This window comes from Hippocampus comes, unplaced genomic scaffold (assembly GCF_001891065.2).
Source record: "Hippocampus comes isolate QL1 unplaced genomic scaffold, H_comes_QL1_v1.1 scaffold147, whole genome shotgun sequence".
Taxonomy (NCBI): domain Eukaryota; kingdom Metazoa; phylum Chordata; class Actinopteri; order Syngnathiformes; family Syngnathidae; genus Hippocampus; species Hippocampus comes.
The window spans coordinates 2491953-2516262 of NW_017805009.1; the positions used below are offsets into that span (position 1 = coordinate 2491953).

The 24310-nt window shown below is 40.8% G+C and overlaps 5 protein-coding genes and 1 long non-coding RNA gene across 8 annotated transcripts in view; 2 read left to right on the forward strand and 4 right to left on the reverse strand.

The window, feature by feature from the left end:
* The window catches only part of msi1b (musashi RNA binding protein 1b), an 18097-nt gene extending 16810 nt beyond the window's left edge, over positions 1–1287 (reverse strand). The window contains exons 1-3 of the mRNA XM_019861579.1: positions 883–1287; positions 595–635; positions 117–198 (exon numbers count right to left, since the gene is read on the reverse strand). Of these exons, the coding sequence (XP_019717138.1) occupies positions 117–198; positions 595–635; positions 883–941 (182 nt within the window). The 5' untranslated portion in view covers positions 942–1287. The remainder of the gene's footprint in view (positions 1–116; positions 199–594; positions 636–882) is intronic.
* Positions 1288–3095: 1808 nt separating this feature from the next.
* LOC109511394 (uncharacterized) lies at positions 3096–7456 on the reverse strand. The gene is made up of 2 exons (XR_002167320.1): positions 5945–7456; positions 3096–4114 (listed from the first exon to the last, which is right to left on the reverse strand). It is a non-coding gene; the product is annotated as an uncharacterized LOC109511394 (long non-coding RNA).
* hnf1a (HNF1 homeobox a) lies at positions 5266–12246 on the forward strand. Its single transcript, XM_019862413.1, has 10 exons — positions 5266–6023; positions 7792–7991; positions 8091–8271; positions 10131–10333; positions 10503–10645; positions 10729–10867; positions 10940–11122; positions 11196–11311; positions 11393–11477; positions 11783–12246. Exons 1-10 carry the CDS (start codon positions 5728–5730, stop codon positions 11911–11913), a joined length of 1677 nt encoding a protein of 558 aa, XP_019717972.1. The 5' UTR covers positions 5266–5727; the 3' UTR covers positions 11914–12246.
* cunh12orf43 (chromosome unknown C12orf43 homolog) lies at positions 12078–16250 on the reverse strand. Of its 3 annotated transcripts, none has more exons than XM_019862445.1 (7): positions 15992–16250; positions 15365–15517; positions 15080–15107; positions 13731–13829; positions 13585–13652; positions 13416–13503; positions 12078–12676 (listed from the first exon to the last, which is right to left on the reverse strand). In XM_019862445.1, exons 2-7 carry the CDS (start codon positions 15483–15485, stop codon positions 12358–12360), a joined length of 723 nt encoding a protein of 240 aa, XP_019718004.1. In that variant the 5' UTR covers positions 15486–15517; positions 15992–16250; the 3' UTR covers positions 12078–12357. The 3 variants fall into 3 exon arrangements, with proteins under 3 accessions (XP_019718004.1, XP_019718011.1, XP_019717996.1); XM_019862452.1 differs by having other exon boundaries at positions 15365–15520; XM_019862437.1 differs by lacking the exon at positions 15992–16250 and having other exon boundaries at positions 15365–15700.
* A 495-nt stretch (positions 16251–16745) lies between these two features.
* unc119b (unc-119 lipid binding chaperone B) lies at positions 16746–20072 on the reverse strand. Its single transcript, XM_019862424.1, has 5 exons — positions 19723–20072; positions 18774–18887; positions 18334–18442; positions 18047–18219; positions 16746–17947 (listed from the first exon to the last, which is right to left on the reverse strand). The coding sequence occupies exons 1-5, from the start codon at positions 19955–19957 to the stop codon at positions 17835–17837; spliced, it is 744 nt and encodes a 247-aa protein (XP_019717983.1). The 5' UTR covers positions 19958–20072; the 3' UTR covers positions 16746–17834.
* A 188-nt stretch (positions 20073–20260) lies between these two features.
* Positions 20261–23261, forward strand: pop5 (POP5 homolog, ribonuclease P/MRP subunit). The gene is made up of 5 exons (XM_019862464.1): positions 20261–20382; positions 20465–20607; positions 21295–21444; positions 21616–21699; positions 23058–23261. Exons 1-5 carry the CDS (start codon positions 20363–20365, stop codon positions 23150–23152), a joined length of 492 nt encoding a protein of 163 aa, XP_019718023.1. The 5' UTR covers positions 20261–20362; the 3' UTR covers positions 23153–23261.
* The last annotated feature ends 1049 nt before the right edge of the window (positions 23262–24310 follow it).

The following is a 24310-nucleotide window of genomic DNA, read 5'->3' on the forward strand; positions in this document are numbered from 1 at the left end:
GGGGGGGGGGTCCGGTATTAATGACAGTGAAAACTATGTCGACGCGTAACGATATGTTATGAGCGGTGAGGAATCACGGAGGACAGATAAACTTTCAGAGCAGATGCCAAGCTCACCTCGAGCGCTTAGTAACCGGATCTCGCATCACCATACACTCCTTCACCTCGCCGTACTTGCAGAAGTACTCTTTCAGACCCTCTGGGATACAAAGCAAAAACAAGGGGCACATTAGTGGGGAATGGTGCTGCCGACTAGAAGGAAATATGAGACGAATTTGTATTTTTCGGCAAACAAAGCTAACCAGGGATTAAAAAGGATTAAATTAAAATAACCAGTAAAATACCTGTCGGATGTTTTTTAAAAACTAAATTAGGAATAACTCATTGTCACCAGACTTTAAACCACCTTACAGAATCACATTTTTTTCTATATAAATTCTGAAAGGGTGCATTCATTCAAGTCCAAGGAAAAACCAAAAAATAAACAAATTCAACATTAATAAGTGGAAATTTGAGGAACTGTAGATTTTAAAACAAGTTCATGCCTCTTTGCCTTAATCCATGCAGAGTATTGAAGACATTTGAGAAGATGTACCTTGTGTTGTTTGCCAGCTGAGTCCACCTATGAACATTTTGCTACGAAAAGAAAGAGAATATTTGCATTTTAGGCAGTGGGATTCGGTAAATTGGATACTTGCGTGCTCGCAGAAAACAAACAAAGTTGTTGATGAAACTCGAGTTTCGGTAAATGTGACATGAAGGCTCCCAGTGTGGAGGTGTGCGCTCCTCAGCCTCCCAGCAGAAAGCAAGGCTTGTTCCAGAAAACGTGTGTGTGGAGGGGGGAGTGGGGGGGTGTGCAAAAAAAGTTTTCTTTCTGACTTACCAGGGGTCGTGAGGGGAGTCCGTGGTGGACAGGTTGGTCTGGCTCCCTTCCGTGTCCATTCTGTGTGGTGGTCGTGTGTGTGCGGGTGCTGCTGCGCCGAGGGTGTCCGGGACCGAGGCGTGCGGGGGAACAGGCGGGCAGTGAGTGAGAGGCTCGGGGCGGGTTTGGCCCGTGGTGTCAGAGGGGAGCGGGCCAGATGCGGGCTGGGACAGACTCCACCTCCTCGTCTTCCGCGTCCGCGTCCTCGTCCTCTACTCCGTCCACCCTGCTGTCTCTCCCTCATCCCTCCGCCATGGGACGCGGCGCCACCGTGGGGCAAAGCCATTGTGAGCGAGGGAGCCTTTTCCGGTGCGAACTTGAAAAATAAGAGCGAGTTCTCGCCATTCCGCACGCTGAAATACACTTCGCTCTAAAGACGGAGCAGAAATATTCGGGTATCAAGGCAAGGTAACAGCAAAGCCTTGAAGCACGGCCCTATATTTATTATATATTTACTATAAGTCGCCTATTAATGGTTTCTATGTTTGCACGGTGAAAATGGTGATATTAGGAGTTTTATTAAGCCAGGCAGGCCTCCATTGAAAGCCCAGATACCAAATGCACAGCCAACCACAGAATAATATGAATTATCAACACTCACCTACAACAATAGACTCATTTCGAAATTTTTTTAAACATGCACTCTTTGGATTATTTTACTAAATAAATAATTCAGTGCAACTTTAGTACATCAACAATTCTATTATCTTCATAATAACGGGGATTTTATTGTACAAAACCGGCATGATGACAGCAGTATTTTCTTTGCCAAATTACTCAAAACAGTGTTCCAAATGATCATGCAAACAGTTCAAAAAAAGAACAAAGCTTTAAAACAGGCTGTTGATAATATTAACATTGCACTTTGTAAAATAAGTCTTGTTGCCCTACCCCATAGCCCAGGTATATGAATAATATGGGAGTTGCTGTCATATGCACTAAAAGCCAGTCGGTACCTACCAGAAATTCCTACAGCTCCTTCAATGTTGCTCCCGGCCTCATGACCATTTTTCTTCTTCCAAAGTGAAGTGCATTTATGTATTTTCCACGTATGTTTCTATATTGTAGCCTTTTGTCACAAAATATTCTCAAAGTGCTTCATACGCCCATAGTTCACAACAATCAACTATCTCTGTCTTCGCATCAATTTTGGAGGGATGTTCAGTTCTTGGTACGAATATTAATGCCTTTCATCAAAAATCAGCTGGTAAAGAAAATGGATGGATAAATGAAGATTGTCATGGCATTTGCGTCACTCTGAGGTTTCTAATATAGTATTTAGAAACTTCAACCTAATTGAGAGAAGCAAAGTATTGCTCCGCCCCTCTGGCAGCCATCAATGAAATGCAGTTGCTCATAACGTCTCAAAAGCAATTGAAGACTTACCTGAAGGACGAACTTGTTAAAGCACTCGTTGGCTTCCATTTATCTTGTTTCCTGTTGGGGTTTATAGCCTTTATTGTGAAGGCACAACATGTGAACTTCCAACCGTGTGTTGGCAGATCTCTATACACTTTACTAAATTGTGGTTTCAAATGCAGTTTTACTGTTAAGCGTTAGTAACGCTGTCATGTGCAAGCTGTATTCTGATCATGAAGTCTCAGGTTCAACATGTGTCTCCGAAATTTGAATAAACATGGATACTAAACACGTCTCGCATACAACTTTACTTACTTGTAAGGAAAATAAATTTGAAATGAAACAACGAGCATTGTTCAAAGAAGATCTATGAAGGCTACAATATAGACCAGGGGTGTCAAACTCATTTTAGTCGCGGGGGAATTTGGAGTTACGTCTTCCCTCGGAGGGCCGTTATGACAGTGAAACCACAAAATGATTTTGAAATCAGTCAAGTCAATTATAATTGTTTGTTCAATTATTATTCAAGTGAGTGTAGACTGGATAACAAAATTAATGCGAAATCTCAACTTTATTTATTACACATGACAATTTCACAATTTTGTACAGATTTTAGCAAGTTGACACACATGATTTGCTTTCGCGGGCCACATAAAATGGCCTGGCGGGCCGGATCTGGCCCCCGGGCCTTGAGTTCGACACCTGTGATATTGACGCTATGAGCATCTTAGTAAACCTCCTGCAGTTCACTTAAGTCAACTGTGAATTACATCACATCTAGCGACGAATAACAACATAAACATCAAGCTGTTTTCATGTTTAAAAAAAAAAAATCTAAATCTTTTAGCAGTTTCTCTGGGTTGTTGATAGTTAAGTCTCACTTCTCATGTATGCTATTTCTAAGAATCTGATGGTAGTTCAGTTTGAGTGCATTCGAGCCTGCTTTTTAAGGATATTTCTGGGAAGCAAGCATTTCAAGATTTTCCGTCTAAGTTTTAATACTCCCAGCTGATACAGTGTTCTAACAGGAGGCCTGTGTGCCGTGCTCATTCATGGCTGGACTTTAAGTATTTAATTAGTGCCAAAGCCAGCTCCAGCTAATCTTCTCAACACTGCTTCAACATGTGACCAGGTTACCAATGTTAAGATGTTAAGACCAATCAATAGCCAAAGTAATTCACACAAAGACAATGGCAGCTTTGACTTACTGCGTGTAAAGTGTATGCAGACCTGTAAAATAAATAAATAAATAAAAAAGACCTTAGCCTTTGGAGTAAATTTGCATATAGCTATAGGTGTGAGTGTACATGGACTGTATGTATTCTTCTTTAGCAGTCATGAAGTGTATAGTTAAGGATGTGCAAGCAGAGAATTACTTTTATGGTCTTGCTATAGTGCACGCTATCCAGTCTGCTAACTTGCCTGCCCTTCACAGCAGATGAAGCTCTGGAAGTGGGACAAGGGCTATTTGGACATGAATGAAGGGTTGGTTAAATTTCTGCATGCATGATCAATGGGGTTGAATAGTGGTGTGGGGGTGGGGCTGGTTGAGGGACGAGGAGGATGTGGAGACACAAGACAGCTAGTAGTGAGTACACAGTAGCAGCCTATCAAGTCTCAATAATGAGAGATGGACAGTGTGGATTGCATCTCATTACCAATCAGCACTGCTTTCAGCTCTCTGGGGAGAGAAAATGCGAGCTCATACATCTGCGCTGCATGCGGCCAATCTTGATAAAACCAGCTTGTGCGCTGGAGAATTCAGCAAAGCAGTGGCTGAAATGTTGAGAATATACACACTCTGCCCTCTGTCCGCTTTGGTGAGGCGTTCCTTCTGCAAAGCAACGATGAGACTTAATTACAGGTCAGTGACACATCTCAGAAAGATAGAGAGAGCTCTGTTACCCATCCAAATACAGTATAATGCCATTTTCCCAAGGGTGGGTGAGGTAACAGAAGCTGCACACAAAAAGGTGCTGATGGGCTGAACCTGAGAATGGTATAAGGTGATCGAAGCCGACAAAGTGAGTGTTTCACAATGAAAGGAGAAAAATTCGTTAACTCTCAAAGGCATTTTCTGGTTCCATTTGCCCCTTTTCTCTTCTGTTCATCTTGTTTGGCAGACTAATGAGCCCAAAGATGAGGAAATCTTTAGTTTGCAAATCAGATCGTCGGATTTGGCGAGAAAGTGAGAAAGTCTACAACTGAAGAAGAAATCCCGTTGCCAAGCAAAACACAAAAACAAGTTTGATGTGTGACCATCCTTATTATGATTGTTTCAGAAAAGAAAACAAAGTGACAGTCATTGGTATCAGTGGCATTAGAGCTGGAAAAAAAATATAACATGCGGGTACAGTACATGAAGAGTGTGCCAGAAGTCTTGTTTTACATTGTCAAATATAAGTAAATTGATATTAAATTGTCACAAAATTCAGAATTATAGAATTAAGAACAAAAGTGTCGGCAAAAGCAATGAAATTGTTTCAGATGCTACATGTGCTTGAATTTATAAACCTTGGCAAAACCTGTGAAGAATTGGCATTTTTAGAGAATATGTGACTGATACCTGAATGGGGACCATCTTATTATGTTATTTATTGCCATCTTTCGTGTATTGATTATGGCACTCCTAAAACGGCGTATATTTTAATTTGAATAAGACTAAAACGACATTAAATTGGTGTCCCTCATGTTTGCTTTACAGAGTGCTACACGTCTTACAAACTCTACCAGTGTATGGGCCGAGTAAACTTGTCCGCTCAATTCTATGTAAAAGTATAGACATGATGCGCTAACAATTCAGGACGAGGTGACGCATTATGGCTCGATAGAGCCCTCTGGTGACGACAGGGACAAGCCAAATATGCTATCTGAAATGTTTTTAAACTGCAACAGGGAACCTTGCTCCACAACTACCATAGTTTTGAATAATCATACGTTAAAAATGGATAAGGGCCCTTGTGTGTTACACAATTTTGTCTTGATTGGCAAAAACACAGGGATGGATTGTTATATCAGTTTGAGACATTGAGAGAGGTTCTGCTGCCTCTTAAAATTTGCTGGAGAGTGTATCATTGTTACTCTTTTCCTTTTAACTAATAGTTTGTTAAAGTGCACTTTGGTCACCGTTGGGGAATGAGGGAGAAGGGACAAAGTTCAAGGCGGGGGGAGGCGGTGAAGAGGAAGAAGGTTAAAAAAAAAGAAAATTGACCTTTGAAAGCTAAACAGCAGGTGGAGAGCTAAAACCAGGCAGCTCAGGATTAATCGAGAGGAAAGTAAACATAAAGAAAAGAAAGTATCAGAGGGTTTTTTTTTTCTCAACTGAAGAGGGATTACAAATATGATGGCACCCATCTTTGTCCATCTGGCCAAGCTCTGAGTGTGTATCCGACACATGAGAGCAGAGAGCTTGTTTGCAAAAGCGGGAGCAGGTAAGGCATCAGAGTAATGGAGGGCGAGGAAAGGGCCGGGGCTGCCATGCCGAGGTGGGGCCGTCTGACGGCCCTTCAGGAACAGCTGGTCTGGGCCCTGCTGGAATCGGGCCTGTCCAGGGATGTCTTGATTCACGCAATGGGGGAACTGGAGCGAGACAGAGCGAACGGAACAGACAAGGGAGAGAGGGGGGACGGGGAAAGCTCCGAGGAGGGGGAAATGGATTACCCACCACCGATATTCCGAGATTTGGAGAAGCTTCCTCCTGAGGAGGCGGCCAAACTGAAGGCTGAAGTGGAACGGCTCCTGCAGTAAGTAGATCCCAGCAATAAAGGCTGCAGAATTGTTTTCTCCCAATGAGTAGAGCAAGAAAATGTCTTGAAAATGTGGTGACCGCCACCTTGATGCCGCATTTACTACCCTTGCTTTTTACTTGCGAACAAAACCTGCAAATGTTTACTGTGGGACACCTCGTAATCTTGGTTCCCGTCTCTACCCAAATGCTCCCTTCTTCCTGCCTGTCTGTGTGTCTCTGGCGTCTGAAGCCAATTTAAAGAGGGTTCCTCCTTTGCTAGTTACTAATTACCCACCACCATCATTATTCTGTGGCCCAATTCTTAATAAATAAGCTACACGCATATGTTGGTGAAGATTAATGGAGAAGGGCTGGTCCTAAGTCAATGTTTGCATTGCGGCACGTGAGGTATCTTCACATTTGAATAACTGATTTCTAATTGGCATCTGCTTGAAATGTTGCATTTAACAATCATTTAAAAGTGACTTGTCGACAGTAACATTTTCCCATCAAATACTGTTTAAAGGATAATATTTAACAATGAACTGGATGCAAAATTATGGAACCACGGATATCGGTGTTGGTGTTACTTGTACATTTGTCATCTATGACTAACTTATTTTTTAGCAACTTTTAAATAAGGCCTTCCGTGCTCTGAATGTTTTAGGCATTTTCGTCACTGATCTGTAGCAGTTGGACTTTGCTCCTGTGTGCTTTCTCTTATCTCTCTCTGTCAATATTGCTCCTGGACACTTCTTTCCAAGTGATCACGTCTGACAGCTGTTGCAAGAATTATATTCTCTCTCTTTCTTTGAGTCTATAGATCCTCTGTACGCTGACAAAAAAAAAAACAAAAAAAAACAACAACAACAACAATAATATTTGTATGGTATGGAGTAAAAGACAACCATCCATCGATCCATTATCTGAACCGCTTATCCATACTTCAGAAAATATGAGGCAAATAAAGTAAAATCTCAGCTGCTCTCACAAGTCACAGTGTAAGGGACACAAAAAAGAGCTGAATCAGCAATGTTGTTTTAACAAAGGCAATAAAGCCGATTTTAAAAATAAAATGTCATTGACTGTCACAACTAAATACATTATAGTAACATTACACCATATATTGTTTACATTGGTGAAAAATTGCACTGCAGTCTTATATGAGGCAAAAAGCCTGATGCGAGTATCTTGTACATTTCAGGTCCTGCAGTTGTTATTTTAATGACCTTTTTCATAACAGTCACATGGGCCAAGAAGAAACTCTTTACATTTTGAGTGAAACTGCACTTTTAGACAGTCATGATACTGCGACAACAGCAAATCTAATGGTGACTTTCAAAGAACAACAAAGGAAAAGGTATCTTGGTACAATTTTCAATATGAATGAATCTTGAATCTCAGCCATTCCTGTGTGGAGTTTGCAGGTTCTCTGCGTGCTTGCATGGGTTTCCTCCTACAGAAGCATGCATATTTATTTATTTATTTATTTCATTTTTATTGTTTACTCGAAAAGAACAATGCAAATTAATGAACACTGGTATAGTATCTGCGTTTAAAAAAAAAAAAAAAGGCCAAGTTAGCATACAGCTAATTGAAGACTCTAAATTGCCCATAGGTGTGATTGTGAATGTGAATAGTGTTACCTGTTCCATGTAATTGACCAACGACCCGTCCACTCTCGCCCAAAGCCAGATAACTCATCCATGAACCTGAAAAGGCTAAGCTAGAGTAGATGAATGGATGGACGAAAGGGGTGTGTTTTATATGTCTGGTTCCAACAGGGAGGACCCATGGCATGTTGCAAAAATGGTGAAAAGCTACATGCAGCAACACAATCTCCCTCAGAGAGAAGTGGTCGAGTCCACGGGCCTCAATCAATCGCACCTCTCCCAGCATCTCAACAAAGGCACGCCGATGAAGAACCAGAAAAGAGCTGCACTGTACAGCTGGTACGTCAAGAAGCAGTGTGAAATCAGCCAGCGTGAGTACACAAGCACCCGGAGAGCTGTTTGATTAATAATATCTAATTTCAAAATCTCTGAGAGTGGAAACATAAAAGCGTGTGACCATTACCTTCCAGAATTCACCAATGCCAAACATGGCCTCACATCTATGGAGGAGCCAGGTGAGGACTCCAGGAGGGGTCGGAGGAACAGATTCAAATGGGGTCCTGCTTCCCTACAGATCCTTTTCCATGCCTACGAGCGACAAAAAAACCCCAGCAAGGAGGAGAGAGAAGGCTTAGTGGAAGAATGTAACAGGTACGACACAAAAGTGGTGTTTACATAGATCCTAAATTTACTTGACGATGATTTCATCTGTTCTGAGAGTGCATGGATATATCTTCATCACATTCAAAGTTGCACGAAAGAGGAAGTCACGTCAAAAATTGCCATTTTGCCTTGTACTGCAAGTTGCTGTACTGCCGCTCCCATAGCGCAGATGATGCACTGGATGGGGGGCCCCCATCGTCCTTGGGGGAAACGGTGGGGGGCACCACTTTGTATTTCCTGCCCACCTGGCGATAAAATAGTTTTGATGCATGAAAAACAGGCGTTTGTATGGGTTTGCGCGACGTCCTCTGACTCAGCGGCGGCCCTGCTTACTGTCGTCGAATGAAAAATACATCATCGTGCCTAAAGGCTAATCATGCGAATGTCACATGCCCAAACCCAGAAAACAGGTGAGAGGTGACAGTCATTACCTGAGTCTAGTATTGTAGTCAAGACCACACCAATCGAGACCAAGACATTATCGAGACTAGAGAGTATCAGGACCGAGACAAGACCAAGATTGTGGAGGTCGAGACCTAGACAAGACTAAGACTGTATATTCAAAGAAAAGTCACACACATGCACACACACACACACATGCACACACACACACACACACACACACACACACACACACACACACACACACATAAATGACCAGTATCTTTTTTTTTTCCATTATATTTGCAGCAATTCGAAAAGCCGCATTGTCTTTGAAAGAGTGCAATGAAACAAATCTTACATCTAATAGTAAAACTGAATGTTTTGACAAGCCATAGAAATGTCATTTTAAATGCAAAAAGAAAAGTCAGGAATAATGCTTAAATTAAATGAAGTTAATGGAAAAATAACACTGACATTTCTTTTCAGTGAAGTACTGTATTTGTAAAATAACTTTCTTGAACATAGGTCTTTAACTTTGACATTATATTGTTTCATCAGCCAACTGCAGTACACAGCCATGAACCTTAACAACGCAGAACCTTCATGGAGTGTTCTGATTTTAACTTTCTCAATGTAGTTAATTTAATGATTACGTTACCTGTCTTTATACTTCCTCTCAATGTGCTGATAAAAGTTGGACATTGTGTCAGCGGTTTCTGTAAGCGGTTGACCACAGAATTTGTACGTCTCCATTTGTCTTCATCTACTCTGTGTGCAAGGAGCGCAGCTCTCCAGGCGACATCGGGAAGGCAGAGCAGCACCTGCATTTTGCGTTTCGCAGTGTTCACAGCAGCAGCCTACTGGCCTGGTCTCGACAGGTCTTGAACAAAAATCCTGAGTCCGCCCTGTCCAAGACCGAGGCACGACTGAGTAAAAGTTTTTTTCAGAGAGGAGACTGAGGCACTTAAAAATTGGTCTCAGGAATTTCAACACTACCGGAGCCCTTTGGCACGGTGGTGTCATATTCAGGCGACAGCAAATGGAAGTACGAGACAAAACGGCCGGCCCTTGAGATGGATAAAACGAGTGCATTTTTCTCCTTAATCGACATTCCACAAATGCAATATCAATCAGAAAACTATATTTAGCCCTGGAGAACCCATGGGGTCAAATTTGGCCACTATAAATTCTGCTACTGAAACGCTACCCTTTAATCCCAAAGGGTCAAATTTGGCCCTAATCGTAAATTAGGATTAAAGCATTAAATATTTGAAAAAACATATATTTTGGTGTTCAGTGAACATATAGGAGTCATTTAATGTATAATTCATCATTTTCCAAAGAAGAAAAGGGTTCTTGGGTTCTCCGGGGTTAAACTCGTGCGGACGCACAGAACATATTATTGGGAAGAAAATTTTGGACCTGACTTCTCCATTAACTCTATGTGACTTCCTGCCCCCCAGGGCAGAGTGTTTGCAAAGGGGGGTGTCTCCTTCACAACTTGCTGGCCTGGGCTCCAACCTGGTCACTGAGGTCAGGGTGTACAACTGGTTTGCGAACCGTCGAAAAGAGGAAGCCTTCCGGCACAAACTGGCTCTTGACGTGCCTTTCACCAACCACTCGGTTTCTTCTTCCAACCCCAACCTTTCCTCAAGTCCAGAGCTCGGTAATAATTTTCAACGTTCATGTATGAAAAATGGTTTTACCTCGAGTGTGAATTACTATTTGTCTCATTGTCTTTTACAGCACTATATTCAAGTGGCCATACTGTGTCGGAAGCACATGCGACAGATTGACAACAATGGTTGTGTTGATGATTTTCTGTTACATCCCAGGTGTCAAATACAGCCATCAAATCCAGTGCGACACCCTGAACTCAGCCAGAGGTAGCGGAGGGGAAAGTGTGGGGCGTCTTGTGGCCAGTCCTGTCCAGCTGGAGCCAAGCCACACACTCCTTGAGAGCCACCATCCCAAGCTGGTGAGGCTGTGTTCTCTCCCTGCCATCCGCGATATTGCTGACTAATTGGGGGCCATCATGATCACGTTGCCATCTGGTTTCAGGTTTCCAGTGGAGGTCCACTGCCGCCTGTAAGCACTCTAACCTCACTGCACAGTTTGTCCTCTCCTGCATCCTCACAAGGCCTCATCATGGCTTCCCTGCCCAGCGTCATGAGCCTAGGAGAGTCCTCACTTGTCATCGGTAACCTTGAACATTTTAGGTTTTGGATGACTTCTTTGCTTTGTGTTTTTACACTCATCTGTTCATCATCAGGTCTAACTTCAACGCAACCTCAAACGGTACCCGTCATAAACAACATGGGAGGCAGTTTCACCACTCTGCAGCCAATCTCATTCCAGCAGCAGCTTCACACCCAGCAACCAATGCCACAGCAGCTCCAGAGTCACATGGGCGTCAGTCCATTTATGGCTACTATGGCACAGCTGCCAAGTCACAGTAAGGGTGCAGCAATGCGCACTGTTCATAAAAACTCGTGGAAAGTGACACTTCATTCTTCTCTTAATTGTAGTGTACAACAAGACTGATTCGCCTCAGTACCCTTCGTCCGGTCTGCTGTCTCAGGCCATGGTCATCACAGACAGCAGCAGTCTGGGGACACTAACCAGCCTTACATCTGTCAGACAGGTGACTTCAATGGAGCACACAAGTCAGCACATGATCCCTGTGTACTGGACTATTTCAAATACCAGTTTTCTTTTTGGATAGATTTTAACGGCAGATCCCGAGGAGCAAACAGACCAATCATTGCAGGAAAATTCTCTGCATCTGCAGGCTCACACACCTGTACCAGGTACGCACGCAGCAGTGAGCGCAGGTTGCATCGTGACACGGAACCTCTGGCTTGTTAACAGCTGATTGGCCATGACACAACTCAAAAGTGCATCAGAGTTACACAAAGCTGGAGAGCCGTGAGGTTGTTTACAAATCCAAGCGCGTCACATCAGTTTTTCACTCACCTTACCAAGCTATTGCTACTGGTCAGTGGGAAAAATACGGTTGAGGCAGCTGGTATTTCTTTTTATTATTACTATTGTGATTCTTTTGCATGTATAAAATTTCCAGATTCAAAATAATTGTCTTCTTTTTTGTCAACAGCATCAAGCCAGAGCCCAGAGATGTATTCTGCTTCCCAGACAACAGACAGCCACCAGGCTCACCTCCTGTCCCCTTCACCGACAGACATTAGCTCTTACATTCCTGCACAAATGGTCTCTCCAGCACAATAGTGCTGTGCTCCAGCAATGCCTCCCCAACACCAACCAACGTGACTAAGGAGCTGTTCGGAAAGTTTGGAGGTTTTAAAAACTCAGATACAACATAGCTGTAATGTGAACAAGGATCAGTGTCGGAGATGATGAGCTTTTTAAACAGACAAAGAAAAATCATCCAATTTGACCAGAAAATGTATTTTATTGAAATACTTTTTTTGTAATAATCCTGGGAAATCGTATGTTCACTTAAAATGTGAACTCAACATTATATGCATTTTATAAACACACTTTGAATATCTTTTGTGACAAGCTATCAGCAATAGTATTAAACGGCATGATTTTACATTATGTAGACTGATTGTAAACATGGGACTATTTTCTTAAACATGTTTTCATCCATTCTTTTTACATTCTGACATTGAAGAAAGAAGCATTTTCACTCCAGTCCCATTCAACACATCATGCAACTTCCTTTTTCCATTTGACTTTGTGGTGTCCCTGCTTTGAACCTGCCTGCTCGCCGTTGTTTTGAGCACAAGGAGATCCTTCGCAGTCCACATGCTTGCTTCCTGCATCTTCTGCCTTCTTCCTCCTCTTCTTTTTTGTCTTCTTCTGAGCGACATTGTCCTCTTCTGTCTCAGATGATTTCTTCTTTTTCTTCTCCGAGTGGGGAGCTGCTGTTGCCGTTGGTGAGGAAACGAGTGACGATGAGGGTAAGAGATCTTTCAACGACACAGCTGCCTCCTTCAGCCTCGTTTCCATTTCACTGTCGCTGTCACTGGACCAAAATGAGTGCAAATTGTTGCATTAAGGAGCAGAGGTCTTCAGCCGATTCCCTTTTCTATCACGCAAGACAGCACCACAAAACCACCTCCCTCAGCATTATATCCTTCCTCCGCAGATTAATCAAGGACTCTTTACTCCAGCTGCTCTTTATAGCATCCATGACATTAAACAGACTAATGTGAGGGAAAATTCAACAACTAATGAGCTTGATTGGGACAGTGAATTCACAACAATTGATTGTTCCCTGGTATCACTCCTCTTTCTGTTCCTTCACAGGCTCACTTTGCATCTGATCACAGTAGTGCATCAAACTACCCCCCAAAACATACAGCGCCACACCTCTATTGCGCTGGCATGTGAAAAAAACAAAACAAAACAAAAAAAAATAAAAAAATAAAAAAAAAACAAAAAAACAGCATCACATCGCAGTTGCCAAGTATAGACTAAAAGGTCTTGAACCCAATTTCACTGGAACCTCCTGGGTTACATAAAATTCGTTCCAGGACGTTGATTGACCTCCAATTTTTTTTAAATTAAAAAAAAAAAATTCCCTACATCAGGTGGCACATACTGGTAAGCATAGAAATAAAGATAAGTTCAACAATTAAATTCAGTCTGCTTATTTCTTGGTTCCATTGGCAGCAAAATGTCTCGCTACTAAATGAACTGTGGCCGTCTAATGATAATTTTCGATATATGCGTATGACTATTGAAATACACATAATACTAACCTTGAGCTGGGAATAGGCCTTTGTCGTACAGCAGAAGGGGCATCATCAGCTGGCTGTCCTGGGACTGAGGTAGAGAACAGAAGAAACCCTGAAAGAAAAATATTACATTCAAAATAGATATAAAAATAATTGAAAGAATGCAAGAATGATAAAAGAAGAGGAAGTTTACCATCATCATTTTCACATTCTGCTGGTGTCTTACAGACTGATAGGTGAGTCTGGATTTCTGTCAAGCGACTAAGTCAAATACATGTGGAAATGGTCAATACAGTGTATTAATTAAAAGTTGAAAGGATAAAAGTACATTTAGGTTACCTGTCCAGAAATTGTCCCAACTTTTTGGCGACATGACTTTGAAACCCCTGGGTGACCTGGAGTTCGTTGCCATCATGTTCATGGTCAGCAACTACAACACTTTCACCCCCACAACATTACAATAGTCATCATCACAGGTACTAAGACTGCAACATTAAATACAACCAGTGCTTTAAGTGGGCTGGTATACAGTTTTAGGTCCTACTGTACCTGGACTTCACATGAGCCCATAGTACACACTTTTGCTTTATTTCACACTTTCGCTTTGTGATACTCGTACTCCTACGGCTACGCTGCATTACCCAGTGTGTACTGGTATGCAGCACACGCCTGTTCCGCGCAGGTTGAGTGAAAAAGAAGAATGAAGAGTGAAAAATGTAAACATTTTAGAGTGACTTGAAACATTGAAAGAAGTTATTTAGACAGTCAAAGGATGGAAACAGTTTAACTCGTAAATGTTGGGGAGGCTCCAGAAGGGCCAAGTGAACCCGGACTGGTGATGAAGCGGGTGACGAGCACACAGGACCACACGTTAATCTTTCAAGTGTAGCGTGGCCAGCTAACAGTAACGTTCGCGCTTCTGATTCACTTGTTGCCAGTGACGGCAACAACAGATGCACTGAACAAGAACGGCCAGACTGCTGGTCAAACGACAAAATAAGGTGTGAACCCAATTCCAAAGTTGGGAAGTTGTGTTAAACATAAAGAAAAATAGAATACAATGATTTGCAAATCATGTTCAACCTACATTTACTTGAATATACTACAATGACAAGATATTTCATGTTCAAACTTATAAACTTTGTTTTCAGCAAATAATCGTTAGCTAAGAGTTTTATGGATAGAACACACTCCAAATGGGCTTTTACTCTTTGGTACTCGAAGCGCTTTACCGTTTCCTCATTCGCCTACTGATGATGCAGCATCAAGAGCAACTGGGAATTCAGTATTTTAACTCAAGCACACTTCAACATAGTCACAATGGCTGGGGATCGAACCCGCAACCTCTCGGTTGGGAGACATCCCAACTTTACTGGAATTGGGTTTGTATTAAGCTATATACTGATGTAGTTATTATAAATATATAATATCGAACATATTTTATACATTAATTAATTAATGATCTGTTTTTACTCACCTCCCAATTTACCTGGGAAGTAAGGGGAATACCGGCACTTATTTTTTCCACTTAAAGCACTGGGCACAACATCTTGAGTTTCTCGACTAGGCCAGTTTCCATAGTCTCTTACTATGTACGTTAGCCTTTTATGATTTAGGAAAGCTAGCCATTAAACAGGCAGGTTAAAATGAGTTTTCTATTAAGGGCACAGATTTTATGATGAACCTACCGTTTAGACGGTTTTGGATGGCCAGTTCCTAGAAATTGAGAGACATAGGCAGATGAACAAGTTCAGAAATTTGCATTTCAATTAGATACAAAAAACGACTTAAGTTTCGTTGTGAATTGCAACCAAAATTTGGAAAGCGATGTTGCTCAAGTCCGCTTTTCGATTTGAGAGTATTCATGCAAGTTGTGGTATCACTGGGTAAGCACGTCTTCTTGCTTTCGCATTGGAATCCGTTTCACCGTTATATTGATATCGGAATGAAATATAAAAAAAGACCAAAATTACCAGTGGTTTCACGTTTTTGTGTATCCCAAACTGCTTCTTGACATCGTTTGAGCGCTTCGTCGTCGCTGCTGCTGCTGGAGTCCCTTGCTGAACCCACCATCTTTACGGCATTGCCCGTCATGACAACACACGTGCCGAACTGTTTCCTGTTTTCTGCTGAGGATTATGGGTAAAGTAGTTCGGAAACACAAAGACAACCGATTTTTTTTTCGCCTGCACAAACGAAACGTTTGTGCAAGTATCACTGTCAACAAATAATTCACATAAGCTCACGTGTGTACAATAAACAGTTTGTCTGAAATCATTAAACCGTTCAATAAGTTTAGAAAACAAAAACAAATGAAATGAAGACAACATTCTTTAGCTCTCTAGATACAATATACTGTACCAACAAATCGTATACTGTACTCTAGTACTGTGGTCCCTAACCTTTTGTGTCACGGACCGGTTGAGACAAGTACTATACATACTGTTCGCGGACCGCCAACCAACAGTTTCGAACAGTGTTATTCTACTGCACCACCAATGTAGACTAAAGTAAAATATCACAGTTAACTGAGAAATAGACCACCAGGAATAATTACGCCTTATAACGTAAACGTAATAATTGTTAAGTTACGATCCTACCTACGGCGTCAGCCTCATTGCTACTTGCAAATGAGACACGATTGATTACTGCTTTTATCCGGTGGCTGCGGCTCGTTATTAGTGACTAAAACGCTCATGTTTACGTGTGCAGGCTCTGAAAATTCTGCTCGTAGTTTTTCATGCTTTCCACTTGATCACTTGGGTGCTACTTGTTCAAATGATTCAGCAGGTTTCTTGTATCGTTTTGTTTTTGACGACATGGCACTCACCAACAGCTCCCTCCTCCACGTCACTCTGGAGAGACCGCGAAATATATATTAAAGAATGTGCATCCTAATTGCAAAACCACTTAATTATCAGTAACTTTAAAGACATGGAATCGTACACATTGAATGCCTATACTGTACTTTTCACTGCTGTTTTAACTGCTCTTTGACTATTGACCAATGACCCGATCATGTGAAATATAACTAATTTCTTCACATCTACAATACCAAAGCTGTTCACCAGCAATTCAACCACTGCACCCATCCATTTTCAACACCGCTTTTCCTGAACAGGGTCGCGGGGGTGCTAGAGCCTATCCCAGCTGACTTCGGGCGGAAGACCGATACCCTGAACTGGTCACCAGTCAGCCATAGTGTGCATGTAGAAATAAACTATTCACACTCATCCTCACATCCCAGAGTGGGAACCGATCCCACGCTGCCGGTACACAAGTCTTGCAAGTGTACCACCAGACCATCAGTGACAATTTATGCATTGAAAGTTATTTTTAAAAAATGCACAATTGTACATCATTCAGTGAGTTTACTTGATTCATTTTCATTGTTCCACAGTTCCTGATTGAGAGCATATAAAAATATTCCCATCATCGGATTGGATGAAAGACAACTCTGTGACAATGACAATTGATGACAATTCACAAGTTTCTTTTCACAATGAACATCTGGATGAAAGGCACATACAGTTGTTTCAATGAATGCTTTAAATAGGAAAAAAAAAGTCAAAATAGTTGGCTAATCAAATTATTTCCATACCTGCCATCTACTTATTAAGCTGAAGCAGTACTAAACATTTCCAAAGTGGGAGTTAGTGTTGCCTTCCAAGCAGACAGCAAATATGATTTGTGTGGCCAAAATATTTTCAAATAGTAATGAATAAATTCAAACAAATATAACACGACACTGTCAGGCACAGCATGATCAAGTACTGAAAGACTACATTTCCTGTTTGACATAAAATGCTTTTTTTCCTAGGATGAATATGACACCTGACGTCAAGAAAACTTTATTTTAACTTAAAGATGGTTATAATAGCAGGATATAAATAAACCAAGCATGTTATATCAAGCACATCCACCTTAAATATGTCACACAGTCCGAAGCAATACAAAAATGATACCAATATTCAGGGGTGAATGAAAAACACCTATCACTATCGATACTATATAACTTCTACTCAGCGCTCTTTATTCTTTAAGAGGAGCCACTGTCACATGAGAAAAAGTAGTTGGAGTCATTTCAATGGAAAATGAGTGTACTAATCCAAATCCAATTCTAACAGAACCTATATCACTTGAGGTCTGTGATTGTCCCTTTCCAGCAGAGACACAACTAACCAACTACAGGCAAACAGTGCACAAATGGTAACATTCTACCCATTTGACAATCTAAAACAGAATTTTCCTCAGTGTCACAAATCCTTGTAAGATTCTTGACAGATTCATGAACGCATCGAATAGCAGATGTGGGCTGTTGATTGTGCTGATGAAGGAAGAATTCATCTGTCTCCAAAAAAAAAAAACCAAACAAAAACCCATGACTTGTACAAAACAAATCCTTATTCTCTGGTGTATTGCACAGTTGTCCTCCTTAAGGTCTTACTGACCACCATTATAGGCATAGTCTGCCTTGTTGTGCATGATAAGCTTGTTGTCCACAAAGTAGAAACTGTCTGATCGAGTCTCGTAAGGGTGCTCCACCATTTGGCGAACTGGAAAAAGGAGGAAATAAGAGGCCAGATGAAATGTGGACGGATCAATCAACATTATGTATTATTTAGGCCCGATGGAAATACAATAACAGGACTTACTGAGGTCATCGCTAAGTTGTGGAAACTCGTAAATGTGTTCACATGTGTTACGGCTGTTGGGAATGCAAAAGCCGAAGTCAAAGTCAAAGTTCTTCAGAAGCCGTCCCTGAAAATAATGCCTCTCAATCATACGAAAGTTGTTGATGGGACGATCGCCAACGGTGAACTCCACGCTGATGTTTGGAAACAAGAGAAACACAGATCATGCTTCGTTTGTGCACACATTTCTTCTTAGAATATTGATAACAGTGCTCATGGTTGTGTGAAACAACATTATGGTCACTTACGTTGCACCTACAGTCTGTAGTTTCAGGAACGCTGGTGTAAACTGATATCGGACAAAGCGCCCAGCACTGACGTCAGCATCGCCGCACCCCTCTTCAGCCTCTACAGGACCTGACAGACAAAACCAGTTTAGCTGCAAGGAAATCAAATTATATAGATAGGAGTGATAGTTCTTTTGCGATAATAACAATAGCCGCGCCAATTGAGTCATGCAACTATCATCGGACTACTGAAAGAAATCTTCTCTGCATTTCACATTTTTATCAGTTGAATAAAATTTTAAATAATCAGTAACCTTTTGAAAACTGACTTTTAACGTATTTAGCTTTATTAATCGAATTATATGAAATGCATGCATGTACGCATGCACTGCACCCCCCCCCCCCCCCACACACACACAACTCATGTGTTAATCGGTAGTGGCAATTGACCCATCACTTACCACAGTTGGGAGGTTTGGCAATCTCAAACAGTACTGTGCCAGTCTCTAGATCTCTTATCTTGAAACGGGTGAAGTCGATGCTGTAGATATTATCTTCAGGTTTGCAAAGATAATCTGCAATAGGAAACAAAGTTTGAGTTAAAATTTTGACATCATGAAGTGCTGAGTTTGTCCGGTGCTGTCACACACAACTGTGATCTCGCTCCTGCTAAGTATTGGATAAAGAAATAGCATTATAATGTATGCAGTAGGGTCGCAACTTTTTAAGCGCGCACTCTGATTATGACTGAGGAGAGAAGCAACGCCTTTGTTGTCTGGTGCATGAAAAGACCAAAAACAAAGGGAGACATTTAACATTGGCTGAGGCTCTGATGACAGACCCCATGCTTGGAGCCATAGTGTGAGTACAGTCCAGCAGTGTCACTATGGAATGATGCGTACAGTTCCCGGTGTTTCATTATAAGACTTGGTGCATTTAAATACTTCCATGTTTAGCCATTAAAAAAAAAACGCGTAAATATAAATGTGAAATGTTGAAGCGATTACTACTGGGAAAGATTAAACCCCAACAGTACGGTGCATTTTGACAGCTTTTTTTGCAAAAAAAAATAAAGAAAAAGAAACAGTAAAAACTATGCGCGATAGGATTCAAAACTAATATATGCAGATATAACTGAACATCGTATGTTAAATTCGCATTTCAGGATACGCGGTTGAGATAATTGGTGGATCTTCTTGATGAACTTCCTACCAGCAAAGGTAAAGTTTTGCTTTAAGTTTAGGAATAATAAAATATAAACAATCCGTCGCATTCCCATTATGCACCTGTGAGAAAGCTGACCAGGAGACTCGACGCTTAGCATACAGATTGGTTAGCATATGCCACAAACAATAGTGGTGCCAGACGTCTTGCGATACATTTAGGCCAGTAAAGCTACTGTTCACGTACCCTCCGTGACAGCACGGAGTCCCAGGACGTGATCCGGAGAAATATCCCCTCCGAGCGCCCGAAGTTCATCCTCTGTGACCACGGGCCACTTATCCGTTTGACTGCGCCTCGACTTGAGCTTCTTCAACATCCCTCCAACAGATTTTCGATCCCTGCGGTTCGACTCCGTGCCAGTGTCTGCGTCCGTGTGTCCCTTCCCGACTGTTGGTGCCGCTTTGTTCCGAGAACCATGCATATTAGGCACAGTGGCAGCGGTATGAGGAAAACAAATAGTTGTGCTTTTTATTGAAGAGCGCCTTGGACAGAAGCGTCTGTAATTTCAAGATGGCGTAAAGCGTGTATGGGTGACGGAAAAGTACGACTGCGGTTGGCTAAGAACGGTGTGCCTTGTTGTCATAGTTACCCAATGGGCGTGAGTGATTTGTTGCCCGAGTCCCCCAATTTCACTTCAATGAGTTGCTTCAATTGGTTACACTAAGCCGCAATTCAAACAACACCGCCAAGCGCTTAAAGTAGAACAAAAGTAGCGCACATTCATCTTGAGTACCATTAAAGCCCAGCATGAGGCGCTAACGAAACTGGCAATGCAAGACGATTTGTTGACGGAAGTTTGCGTTCATAGAAGAAGAAATAAGCAACGATGGTGAGAGTTAAGTCAAGGTAAACTGAACTCATTCTCATAATTTACCTATGCTTTTGTCTTTGTGGGTTCGTTTCTAAAAGTGTATTTGTTTGTTCACAGGTATTTACTCTGTGAGATAAACGTGACAGACAGAAACAGTCTTTTGCTCCTGAATGACAAAGCAATCGCCGCGGCGGTCAAAGAAGTGGTGGCCCGCATACACGGCGACTATGGGGCGGCCATGTGCAGCCTGAGATTCTCTGGTATGCTTATTCAATGCTTATTCAAATTAGCCCTGTTTGTGACAAAATGATTTGTTTCAAAACCAATATCACAGGAATCTAGTGTACAAATTTTCATCCGGACATAAATGATTGAATGAACAACGTTTTACACCATTTAAGTAATGATTGACATACTGTGTCAACCAAAAGAAACCTACCTTTATAGTACTGTCATAAGATGTGGGAAAATGTAGAGACAACAAACAGAAACAAGTCTATCAACTTGCATCAATACTTCCTTAAAGGAAGACAAAGATTAGTGGTAAGATTAATTAAAAATGTTTCCATGAAGCGCACAATGTCATCAAAACAATGCATTGGTGATGAATGAGCCGAATTCATAGTTTAATGGCTAATTTTGCCAACAGGTTTTGACCTGCGTGAACACTGAAATATACCTTCAGCTTCAGTTATCTGATCCAAGATTGCACTCACAATGGCAAAATTACACGCAGCAGGTTTCTTCTTCACGTTGCTCTTTTAGCACTCGCCTTCAAAACTAGTGGCCATTTGTTCGTTTTATTATTTAGCAGGGCATGTATGTGTAATGTACGTTATAACCAAGGCAATACCTGTCAAAGTATTCCACCTTATGTGCTTTTCTTTCTATTCTGTAATTTTGCCAACAGTATTATAGCCAGATGATATGTGCTATTGTCTTTTCAGTGAAATACCTGAATACTCAAACAGGAATGGTATTCCTGCGTTTCCCTAAAATGAGCTACAAACTGCTGTGGTCAGCATTACCTTTTATCACCAGTATTGATACCCGTTGGAAGAAAATACCATGTTTTCTGAACTGTCTGCATGTAGGAGGTAAGAAAATAATCATCTTGTGTTTTAGATTCAAAATGTAAAATACACTTCATTAAATGTACATTCAAATTCCTTTTTACACTTCAAAAATATGAAAGATGGCACATTTTGTCATGAACACATTTGTGGCTCATTTGCAATATCCATTGATTCAATTTAATCGTCCCTAAGGAACAATCAGAACGTGTCAGAAATTTCTGATACGTTACAACACACAGCAGCTCCATCGAATGCTCCCGAATTGTCAAAATGAAGGTAAGTCTCACCATCTAAGCTTTGATAAAATTAACATAATAGTAGACCGACATAGCTTATATTTATTTTCAGAGGTGGGCATTTTACAAAATTGTGTGGGTACGTCATTCATCAGCACACTGGGGGAACCCCTGTGTCATTGTCAGTCCATCATTTTTTTCAAGCCGAAGCAAACTGGAATCGCCAGTCCTTCAGTCAGTCCATCATGCCATCTTCACCGCACTTCCGTCATCGCTTCCGTAATTTATTTATTTTTTTCTTCCCCAAGTGTATGAACGGTCATTGTGTTCTGCATTCTGATTCGCTTCTGTAGAACATGTTCTCAGATATAGTTGAAGATGGCATGGCATTTTTTGAAAATAGGAAAATGTTTATACGCGGCCCAGATAAAGCTGAAGAAAATGTATGGACGTTTATATTTTTATCTCTCAAATAAATGTTTTGGCCTGAAAACAAGTTTTGATCTTTGCTTTCATTCTATAATAAAGTACTTACTCTTTTAAATCTACATTTAAATGTTTAAACAAAGAAATGTGAGAAAATGTTAATGGAAGTATGTAAAAAGTATGTTGTGCGGGTTTTATAGCCTTTAAACATATAACAAACTGAAAAAAAACATTCTGTTCATTTTAGACTTGTTTCCTGGTCTATTGCTATAAGAATGCCTTTTGGCCTCAAGTATTTCCGTAATTCAGATAGCACTCCTAACGTTAGATTTCATGTTCTTTGGAGAATGTAAAAACGAAGAGCATTACAGCGTGGAGGATTCAAATAGAGTACAAGCAGCAGAATGTGAAGCTGATGGTAGATTTACTGCAACATCATGGTGGGAAGCTGTGGCTGGCAGAGAATGCTCCCTGAGGATAGAAAGGTGTCCGTGTGTTGAATTCAGGCTAGCAGGGAGCACGATGCAGGCCTGAAGTGTAAGTTTTACATCATTTGTCATCAAAATCGGCGTCCGTCAGTGACGGATTGACAGACCTTCCATCAGTACTAACGGAATGTCCACCTCTGTTGGTTTTTAAATCATGAGTAACAACGCTAATGGATACTAATCATATCCTTCCATGTGCTGAATACATAAACAACAAATATATCTATGCAGTGTATTTGTGAGTTGTCTTTGATCACTCCATTTTTAAGCATCAACTATGTCCTACATATGTCTCCGGGTATATCCCGTGCAATAAATCGGTTAAAAACTGGGATTCCTGACCTTTTATTTTTCCTTTTGAAAACCTTGAATTACAAAATTGTAAAGCCCAAATGTTCACAACCATTGAAATGTTATCTCACAGGAGCCTGTTTTAAGGACTGTCAAAGAAAATTGACATTTTGTTTGTTTCACTCAATTGCAGAAGAAAAGGAAAAGATTCGCAAAGCTATTTTAAGTTGCTCCATAATACAAGGAGCATTTGAAGATGAACGTGATGATAATGAAGATGAACCCTAAACTGACGATGTGGACCCCTCCTCCCCCCACCACCAAACCCCAAGTTTCAATAATTTCCAACCTATTTGTGCTGTATTTTTGTTAAATAAATGGAAAAAAAGTTGATGTGCTTGATGGACGTTTGTTTATTTAATTCTTAGTATCTTTTCATTAAGCTCAACTCCACATTCGGTGAACCTGACCAATACGCCAATAATGAGAAGCAAATTAGATTATTATTATTATTATTATTTTATATATTTATTAATTTTACAGATCTTGTTGTCCCTTTTCTTTGGAAAACATTCTTTAAGAATTTGAAGTGTTTGTGTACATGTACATGGAATGTTTTGCAAGCCATCCAAAATGGACATTGGTTGATGCTGTTGAAGGAGAACCTGGTGCATTTTATACTCTTATAATTAGTGATTCTAAAAAGTGTAGTAAGCATTCTACTAGTGGTACAAAGAAAAAAAAATACATTTTTTTTAAGTGTATACAAACTCAAAAAAACCCCCAAAAACTAAAGACCTGGTTCTTGCTACTAACAATTGTTGTTGACATGTGCTAGTAAGCACAAGCAGGAACTGACTGACGAGTCAACCAGAAAATCGCCTTACAGCCTACAAGTCTTTAAATGTTGCTAAGCATAAAACAATGTTCAAGTATGGAATGAGAGCAGCATAAGGCAGATGCTTAGATTTTTGCAAAAACTCATTTTGACCTTTGCCTTGTTTGTTCAGCTTCAATTCGAGAAATTACATGGCATACATCTTTGTTACCTCCACATTTGGCCCCATAAATAGATGTCCAAGCTTCAATTTAATATATGGCACATTATCATTTATAAGACAGATTATTTGCAACTGCAGGTGTTCAATGACTTTTCTTTTTGTTTAGATACAACTAAGACATCATTTTATACCAAAAATATGATGACTATTAGATTCGCCCATCGCCAAAGCACGGGGAGCATTTCACAAACTTTGTGCAGTTTTAATGTTCAAAGTGACACATTTCCAGTAGTTTACAATAATATACAAATCAGGATGTATTGTATTGTAATAAGTGTACATTAACAACACCTGTTTTTTTTGTTTTGTTTTTTTTAATAAACACTTGGGCTTCCTGCATCTCTGTATTTTAATGTTGGTCATGATGGATGTACTGTACTTGCGC

Excerpts from the sequence above, each read along its gene's own strand:
- hnf1a (XM_019862413.1), top strand. The coding sequence starts at position 5,728 with ATGGAGGGCGAGGAAAGGGCCGGGGCTGCCATGCCGAGGTGGGGCCGT. Across the intron at positions 6,024-7,791 it reads GAAGTGGAACGGCTCCTGCA|GGAGGACCCATGGCATGTTG; the intron begins GTAAGTAGATCC and ends TGGTTCCAACAG. Across the intron at positions 11,123-11,195 it reads GGCACAGCTGCCAAGTCACA|TGTACAACAAGACTGATTCG; the intron begins GTAAGGGTGCAG and ends TCTTAATTGTAG.
- cunh12orf43 (XM_019862445.1), bottom strand. The coding sequence starts at position 15,485 with ATGACGGGCAATGCCGTAAAGATGGTGGGTTCAGCAAGGGACTCCAGC. Across the intron at positions 13,653-13,730 it reads TTGGGACAATTTCTGGACAG|TCGCTTGACAGAAATCCAGA; the intron begins GTAACCTAAATG and ends TATTTGACTTAG. Across the intron at positions 12,677-13,415 it reads AGGCCTATTCCCAGCTCAAG|TGACAGCGACAGTGAAATGG; the intron begins GTTAGTATTATG and ends ATTTTGGTCCAG.
- unc119b (XM_019862424.1), bottom strand. The coding sequence starts at position 19,957 with ATGCATGGTTCTCGGAACAAAGCGGCACCAACAGTCGGGAAGGGACAC. Across the intron at positions 18,220-18,333 it reads CTACAGACTGTAGGTGCAAC|CGTGGAGTTCACCGTTGGCG; the intron begins GTAAGTGACCAT and ends TCCAAACATCAG. Across the intron at positions 17,948-18,046 it reads ACAACTTAGCGATGACCTCA|TTCGCCAAATGGTGGAGCAC; the intron begins GTAAGTCCTGTT and ends TCCTTTTTCCAG.
- pop5 (XM_019862464.1), top strand. The coding sequence starts at position 20,363 with ATGGTGAGAGTTAAGTCAAG. Across the intron at positions 20,383-20,464 it reads ATGGTGAGAGTTAAGTCAAG|GTATTTACTCTGTGAGATAA; the intron begins GTAAACTGAACT and ends GTTTGTTCACAG. Across the intron at positions 21,700-23,057 it reads CCCGAATTGTCAAAATGAAG|AAGAAAAGGAAAAGATTCGC; the intron begins GTAAGTCTCACC and ends ACTCAATTGCAG.